The 9090-nt window shown below is 39.6% G+C and overlaps 1 protein-coding gene across 1 annotated transcript in view; it reads left to right on the top strand.

The window, feature by feature from the left end:
* The window catches only part of LOC123233537 (bifunctional epoxide hydrolase 2-like), a 23739-nt gene extending 15319 nt beyond the window's left edge, over positions 1-8420 (top strand). Inside the window, exons 6-7 of the mRNA XM_044659617.1 lie at positions 4760-4845; positions 8186-8420. Coding sequence (XP_044515552.1) covers positions 4760-4845; positions 8186-8420 — 321 coding nt within the window. The remainder of the gene's footprint in view (positions 1-4759; positions 4846-8185) is intronic.
* Positions 8421-9090: the final 670 nt, after the last annotated feature.

Raw genomic sequence — 9090 nt, 5'->3', positions numbered from 1 at the left:
AGAGAGAGAGAGAGAGAGAGAGAGAGAGAGAGAGAGAGAGAGAGAGAAGAAAAGAAAAGGAAAAACCCATTGTAGTATATATACAGTCCTGGAAAACAAATTCCCATATTGGCAATTCCAAAAATGTGTTTCTCATTCTACATCTTGAGCTCATTGTCCCCCTGTCAGGCGATGGGTAGCATACTGTCTCATTGATTAGTCCTCTAGAATTCTGGCTGGTCATTGCATTGATTAGGATTCTTAAATCTTTCAAAATTGTCTGTCTTTACGATATTGTTCTGGTAGAAATTGTTTTCTTAGTTCTTCATACTTTGCTCTGCATCCATTCATACAAGTCTTTCAGATTTCTCTGAAATCAGAAGGCATGCATGAAGGGTATAATAGGAATGGGGAATATTCACTGATATGAGAAGTCAGGAAGAATGAGCACTAAAAAAAAGGCTGCTGGATTTGGTGATTAACCTAATAACAGTAATCAATAATAATAATAATAGCAATAGGACGGTCCCTAGCCCGATGAAAAAGGAGGAGGGTTGGGCGTGGGGCTAGCAACCCCACCCTGTAAAAACTACATCTGCTAAAGAAACTGCAACCTAAAGTAGGGACAGCTGGGCTAGCTCAGTGGATTGAGAGCCAGGCCTAGGGACGAAAGGTCCTAGGTTCAAATCCGGGCTCAGACACTTCCCAGCTGGGTGACCCTGAGCGACCCGTGACCCTGAGCGACCCATTGCCTACTGGTTGTGGCCCTATGCTCCTAGAATGGAGTCCCAGAAAAAAAAAAAAAAATTGGTGCTTATTGGTCAACTTGCAAAGTACACTTCCAGGAGGGGGTAGAGGATAAAGCCAAACTATTCATCATTTTCTAGGCATTTTTCTGCTATATGCAAGGAACAGTACCAGGCATACCAAGAAAAAAAATAATCCCTGCTCTTGAGGAACTAATTCATCTTATACTAGGCTAACCAAGAATGTTCAGGTGTTCCAAGATAAAGCAGTGAATACTGACCACTTGTTCAAAAAGTCTGGAAGGTGGGAAATGGATTGGGAGCCTCAAGAGTTAAGAATTATCAGGTAGAAACTTTGGAGAATTGGGAGAATCTTCAAATTTGAAAGCAAGGCAGAAGAAATTGGTGGAGAAAACAAGATCAAAGACGCATGGAGATGAGAGGTCTGAGGTTCAAATCTGGCCTCAGACACTTGCTAGCCACATGACCCTGAACAAGTCATTTAACCCCAATTGCCCAGCCCCCCTTTATTGCTCTTCTGCCTTGGAACTGATACTCAGTATTAATTCTAAAGCAGAAGGTAAGGCCTCTTTTTTTTTTTTTTTTTTTTTTTTTTAGGATACTAAGAGGTAGATCATTGAGAGAGTGGAGGGTTTTTTTTTTTTTAATTTTTTTTGTCATGCAAAGCACACTTCCATATTGGTCACTATTGTAAGAACAAAGTTATTCTAACCAAAACCCCAAAATAAAGCCAAAGATGTAAAAGATGACTTCAACATTTCTTACTCTGGAGGTGGAAAGCAATCCCTGGCATAAGTCTTTCAGGATTGTCCCAGATCTTTGCATTGCTGAGGGTAGCTGGGTTTTCACAGATAATCATTGTCCAGTATTGCTATTATTGTGTACATTGTTCTCCCAGTTCTATTTATTTCATTCTGCATCAGTTCCTGCAGATTTTTCCAGCTTTTTTTCTGAAATCATCTTGCTTATCATTTCTTATAGCACAATAGTATTCTATCACCAACATGTATCACAATTTGTTCAATCATTCCCCAATTGATGGACATCCCTTCAATTTCCAATTCTTTAATACTATACAAAGAGCTGCTATAAATATTTCTGTACAAGTAGGTCCTTTCTCCTTTTTTTGTTATCTCTTTGGGATACAGACCCAATAGTGGTATTATAGGATGAAGGGGTATGCAGTTTTATAGACTTTGGGGCATAGTTCCAAATTGCCCTCCAGAATGATTAAATCATTTCACAACTCTACCAATAATGCATAGGTGTCCCAATTTTACCATATCCCCTCCTGCATTTATCATTTTCCTTTACAAATTCATATTGACCAATCTGATAGGTGTGAGATGGTACCTCCTTATTTTAATTTGCATTTTTTGCATATCAAATCATCCTAATCAGCTTTCTTCCACACCCTCTGCCTATGTATAATCCTTCTAACAACTCTACTACTGATAAAATTTTTTTAAGAATTACAAATATCTTCTTTCCAGGCGCAATGTTATTTGGCATTGCAATATGAAAAGCAAAATGATTGACAGTTAGCAGTTTGGAACTAAGAATCAATTGAGCTTGCCATGTGCCAGCAAGGACAAAAGTCAGTTACTAGGAATACTATAAATAGCAGGATTTTGGACCAAAGCGGGTCTCAGTTTTGAGAAGGGATTTTGGTGGGAGGTCTTGGTTGGGATATGGGTAGGCCAATTCAACTTAGGATACCAGCAGCCAGCTCTGATCACTACCATACTCTCAAATCCTGTGTGAGTCCATACTGGATATCCTGACTAATTACTCATCAAGAAGAAGCAATATCGATCACCATCAAACCTGATTCAAGTTAAAGCAGCCTGGCTTTGCCAGGTTGAATCTGGCAGGCAAAGCCACAACAACTGTCTAACTTGAACCCTGATTACCTTCAATTCTCATAGCATCTGATCATCTATAGCTTAAGCCAAGGATTTCCTTTACCCCTCTCTCCTTCAATTCCCTGTTCTCTTCCCCTAAGTTTGTTACCATTAAATCTTAAACTTACTTAGGTGAATGTCATTCTTTACCTCAAGGATTAACAATCATATTCTTGGGTAGTTGAAGAAGGAGGGTTTGTTTTAACCAAAGTTAAGTTGCAGTCAACCAGTGTTTATCCACAATTTGGGGGCCAGGATAAGCAGGCATAAGAGCTGTGTGATCTAAACCACAGCCTCTTCACTTGACCACTTATCCTGGGACACTGTTATATTGAAGTTGGGTATATTAGTTTCTTCAGAAATATTCCTGTGGGGTCCTTAGTGTTCACCACCACAACCTAGTGTTACACCTAGGGATTTCCACACTCACTCAGTTTCAGCTCCTCACACCATCAGAAGAGGACCATGCCCCATTATCCTATAATACAGGTAGGAAAACACACAGTTTAACCTTATTGAATCCCTTAAATTTTCTCTTATTTACATTTTTAGGCTTCTCTTGGGTCTTATGTTTGGACATCAAATTTTCTTTTTTAGATCTGGTTTTTTTTTAAATAAAAACCCTTACCTTCTGTCTTGGAGTCAATACTATATATTGGCTCCAAGGCAGAAGAGTGGTAAGGACTAGGCAATAGGGGTTAAGTGACTTGCCCAGGGTCACACAGCTAGGAAGTGTCTGAGGCCAGATTTGGACCTAAGACCTCCCATCTCTAGGCCTAGCTCTCAATCCACCGAGCCATCCAGCTGTATTTGCTCCAAAACAGAAAGTAAGGGTTTTAAGAAAAAAAAAAAAAGGCAAGCTCTGTTCTCTGGGAGAATAGAGTACTCCCTTAAACTTCAGTACTTCCTTGATACTACCCTTAGCCTTAGTTCTGTGTTTCTGTGGGTTTTAGTTCTTCCAAGAATGTCTGATGGTTCGTGGGCTGGGAGCTCTAAGAGCACTTCCCACTGCTGATTCAGTCACCCACTGAGACTACTAGGAAGGTTCAAATTCTAATCTCAGGGTTAGGCATAGGCTTTTGGTCTCATTCTGGCCTTGATCAGGTCATGCACACCACACACTGCAGAATGCCCTGCCTTGGGGCTCTGTCTTGAGCTTTGGTAAGGGTAAACCAAGCTCCCACAAGCCAGTATCTTGGGGACTAACCCTGCCAGGGATTGGGGGCCCAACTCTGGGCTACCAACTGCCTCAAGCTGGGATTCAGGTCCTCACCACAAGGCCAGGCTGGACTCCAGACCTCACTCTGGGCCTGCACAGATCAGGTTGGGCAACACAGATTGCCCTGGGGTGGAATTCTGTACCTTACTGCAAGTTTGCTTGGCACTTTAAGGGTTAGACATTGGGTTTGACTGCTGTTGGCCCAGGCAGGGTCTCAGGGTCTGGATGTTGGCTTTGGGCCCAGGTTCAGAACTTGAAACAGTAGGTGTGGGGTAGCGAGGCTTGCTCATTGGCTTGCTCCTTACTCCTTGCTGTTGTCTCCTGCTGGCTGTGCTCCCCTCTCACCCCAGTGCCCCAGATGTTCTCTGCCTACCTTTCAAATTGTTCTCTTCATGTAAGTTGCTTCACTCTACCTCCTTGTTGGTTCTTTCATGTATTCTCTTTGTGGCATTATTTTAAGATTGGTTGCAGAGGATTCTTATGGTGATTTCAAGCTTCTCCCCTTCTACTCCTCCGTCTTGGCTCTGCCTCACAAGAGCCAAGTTTTTGAAGGGATGAAAACAAACCAGGAAAAAGAGACAGGAAGGCAATTCATTTTTAGAAAAGGGTTGGAATAACTCCCTCTAAGGTAGGAGAGAAGAGTGATGGGTGAATATAGAATTAGATGGGTTTCAGAGTGGACAGGAAAAAAGAGAATTCAAATGTGGGATATCTGGTGTGAAAATTGTTCTAGGAAATCCATGAGAGATAAATAAAAGTATTACTGAACTGCAGTGAGATGAAACTATTTGGGACCTCCTTTAGCAAGAGTTCTTGTTTTGCAGAGATTGCCTCTTTGCTAATAAATATTTCCATCCATACTTCATCTCATATATGTTTCTGTTCTCCAGGACATTTCCCAAGCAATATTTATTGGCCATGACTGGGGTGGTTCCCTGGTATGGAACATGGCTGTCTTCTATCCAGAGAGAGTAAGGTAACTACTGAACACAAAGAGTGAGGGGATGAGGGTGGGAGTAGAGCTAGCAGGGAGTGGAAAGAGTACTCCTCTGGGGGGCATAATTTCTTAAACTATAAGTTGAGGAGATTAAACTATATGACTTCTAAGGATTCTTATAATTCTACTTTTTAAAATTTGTAATGTTTCACTTATGACCAAGTTCCTGAAATTCAGAATGTTAGAACTATCTGGTGGGGTAGTATATGAACTTACTATTAATGCATTAGCAAGTATTATTAACACATTATCTTATTAGTCTGAATATAGACAATATCTTTCCCTTTCCCCCATCCCCAAATCTGGCTTATATAAAATCTAAAATCTGAAAGAAGCCTATAATTGGTGTTCTTTATACACTCAAAACACACTTGTGCTCATATATACATACATATTTTACAGGGCAGCTTAACATATTTAACAGGTATATTTAACATAATCAATGAAATATTCATGGAAGGGATATAATTTGAACTGGACCTTGAAGGATTGCCAGAATTCCAAGGGACACAGAGAGAAAGCTATAATGGGAATTAGTGATAGCGAAGGGACAAGGGATAGAATTTTATATGTATGTATGTTTACATTATGTGTATGTGTTACATTATGTTGTATGTTTATATTATGTGTATACTAGCTGTGTGACCCTGAGGAAATCATGTAACTCTCTTTGCCTGTTTTTTTTATCTGCCAAATACTCTGGACAAGAAAATGGCAAATTACTCCAGTCTTTGCCAAGAAAACCCCAAAGGAGCTCATGAGCCAGACATGACAAATATAATGAAACCATGATCAAGATCATGTAATTTTTAGCAGTTTCCAGATTAAGAGAGTAGAGGACTTAGAATATGATATTCTGGAAGGCAAAAGAACTAGGATTGCAATCAAGAATAATCTACCTAGCAAAACTGAGTATTATATTCCAGTGGGGGTGGGGTGGAGGGAAATGAATATTTAATGCAAAAGATGACTTTTAAGCCTTCCTGATTAAAAAAAAAAAAGCCAGAGCTGAGTAGAAAATTTGACATTCAAACACAAAATATGAGAGAAGCTCAAAAAGGTAAATATGAAAGAGTAATCATAGGGGTATCGATAAAGTTAAACTGTTTACATTCCTATATGGAATAATGATATTTGTAACTCCTAAGAACTTCATAATTATTTGGGCAATTAGGGATCCATCTATATAGACAGAGAGTATAGATCTGAGTCAATTTTGTTGGAGTAATATAAAAAAAGAGTGAGAAAAAGAGGTGCACATGGAGAAGGGAAAATAAGAAGTAGAATGGGGAAAATTTCTCCAAATAAAAAAGATGTGAAGGAAGAACTTTTTATAGTGAAGAGGAAAGAGGGAAATGGGAGGGGTGGCAGGCAATGCTTGAACTTCAAAGGTATTAGAATTGATTCAAAGAGGAAAGGATACACACACACATATAGAAATCAATCTTATCCAGTGGGGAAATAGGAAAAGAAATGGATAAGAGATAAAGATGATGGGGTGGAATAATAAAAAGGAGAGTGCATTAAGAGAAGCATTGGTCAGAAGCAAAAGAGAGAGAGAAGGATAAGCAAAAGAAAATAGAATAGAGGGAAACAGACAATAATATTAACTGAATGTGAATGGGATGTGCTCTCCCATAAAATGGAAGCAGGCAGCAGAATGAATGAGAAACTGGAATTTAATAATGTATTGTTTACAAGAGACACTTGAAATAGACACAAAAGGTTAAAATAAAGGGCTGGAACAGATTCTCTTATGCTTCAGCTGAAGTTAAAAAAATAAGAGTAGCAGGAGTAGCAGGCAGCTAGGTGAGAAGGTGGATAGGGTGAAGAGCCTGGAGTCAGAAAGACTCCTCTTCCTGAGTTCACATCTGGCCTCAGACATTAGCTGTGTGACTTTAGGCAAGTCATTTGACCTCTCTGCCTAAATTTACTCATCTGTTAAATGAACTAGAGAAAAAAAATGGCCAATGACTCTAGGATCTTTGCCAAGAAAACCCCATATAGGATCATGAAGAGTCAGACACGACTGAAACAACTGAACAACAATTATCCCGTCCCCACTATTTCTTGGCACAATCTTTATTGATTTCTAAGTCTGATTTCTTACCCCAAATCCTGATTTCTAGTGGTGATGATGACCTTGTGTTGAAGTGCCATTATAAGCCCCTTTCTTTCCAAAAACAGATCTCACATTGCCATTTGTTTGTTTGATGCTTCATTGTGTTTAGGATGTCATCTGAAAGGGGCCCTTTGATTCCATAATTGGATTTTGGTTCTTTTCTTGGCTCCAACTAGAGGTATACCACTCTGGACTACATTTAACCAAACTAAAAGGGTGTTCTTATTACCAGCATTGACTATTTCTCTATAAAGTGATGCCTGCTTATTCTAAGAATATTTCTGTACAGTTTTTTAAAAACATTTTTTTCATGTATTCTGATAATGTCTATTATCCCTTAAAAAACAACAACAACAACAAACCTCTTACCTTTCATTGGTTCCAAGGAAGAAGAGAAGTAAAGACTAGGCAATAGGGATTAAGTGACTTGCTCAGGGTCACACAGCAAGGAAATGTATAAAGCTAGATTGGAACCCAGGACCTTGTATCTCTAGGCCTGGCTCTCAAACCACTGAGACACCTAGCTATCTCTATCATCCCTTTTTGGAGTAAAAGTTTTAATTTTTTTATAGTTGACATTAGGTAAGAGATACTATGTTTTATTAATATCATAATGCTTTTGTTAACACTCTTCCAAATCTGTAATGGTCTATTTTATATTTCCAAAGCTGTATAGTTAAAACCAGTATTAGATAGGAGTCAATTGTTTTATACAGGTTGTGACACTGGGCTTGGAGTCAGAAAGACTGTTATTCAGATCCTTCCTAGGGGATTTAATAGTAGCATGAGCCTGAGCAAGTCACTTAAGCATTCTATGCCTCAACTTCCTCATCTGTAAAATGAGACAATTGGACCCTGTGACTTCTGGGGTCCCTCCTAGCTCCAAATCTATAACCTTACATTTCTCAGTTTTTCCAACTCAGCTCTAATTTAGGATGTCAATAAATCTCCTACATATTCAGCCAGTCTTCTTTTTTGTATCTTTCCACCTAATGTGTCTTGCTTAGAGGAGATCAAAGTATTATTAGATATTGACATCAATCATTTGGTTGAATATTATATCTGGATTCAAGATTGAGGCCTTTAGTCTTTATCTTTCTTCTTCTTTTAGATTTATTAAGTTACAATGGTGTTCATTATTATTAGCATTATTATCTCCTTGGGTTCATCACCAAGATCCTTCCTTATGTTTTCTAGGGCAGTGGCCAGTTTGAATACACCCTTCTTTCCACCAGATCCAGCTGTGCCCATTCTAGAGAAGTTAAAAAAGAACCCAGTCTTCAGTTACCAGATCTACTTCCAAAAACCAGTAAGTTTCAGGACTACTCATTTGCTTTCCTCCCTCTATCTTCTCCTTTTCTTCCACCCCAATCCCTATCAAGATGTTTCATATGTTTTCATTTTGCTATTATTTTCTGGTTTTGTGAGTTAAAGAGAATTTTCCCCTTCATCCCAGATGCACTGAGATTTAGAGCTTAGGTGGTCCCATAGAGCAGACGTGTCAAGCAGCTGCCCAATGGTCACATGTGCCCTGCAACGCTTGCCAGTGCAACCAAATCAGAATAAAATGTAATTGGGAAATACTTAGCAAAATAAGTAAGAATATAGTAAAGGATAGGAAACATTACTTTTTTTAAAATTTATTTTTTTATATGTCAATACAATTTTTAATAATTGTTTTCCGACATCTTGTGATTCATGTTCTCTCCTTCTCCCCCCACCCCGTAATAGCAGACAATATTATATAGACCACTGATGGTGAACCTATGGCATGGGTGCCAAAGATGGCATGCAAAGCACTCTCTATGGGCACGCGGCGGCCCCCTTCCCCCTAGAGTTCATTACTAGAAAGGCAGAGAGACTCAGGCAGATCTGCTCCCCTCCCCTTCTCCATAGTGCCTGACTACATTTGTTCACATCACCCTCTCTTCTGCCCAGCATTCCAAAGGGAGCACATACTCCCCCTCCCCTCTCCACCCAGGTTTGGACATTCTTCACTTCACCCACTCCATTGCCCAGCAGCCCAATGGGAGAGTTTTCTCCCTCCCTGTGTGGTGTGTGTGTGTGGGGAGCACCTGGCACTTTCTCTCTCCCTGTGTGGT

This window comes from Gracilinanus agilis, chromosome 2, assembly GCF_016433145.1.
Source record: "Gracilinanus agilis isolate LMUSP501 chromosome 2, AgileGrace, whole genome shotgun sequence".
Lineage (NCBI taxonomy): Eukaryota > Metazoa > Chordata > Mammalia > Didelphimorphia > Didelphidae > Gracilinanus > Gracilinanus agilis.
This window is presented reverse-complemented; position numbering and strand designations above follow the sequence as displayed.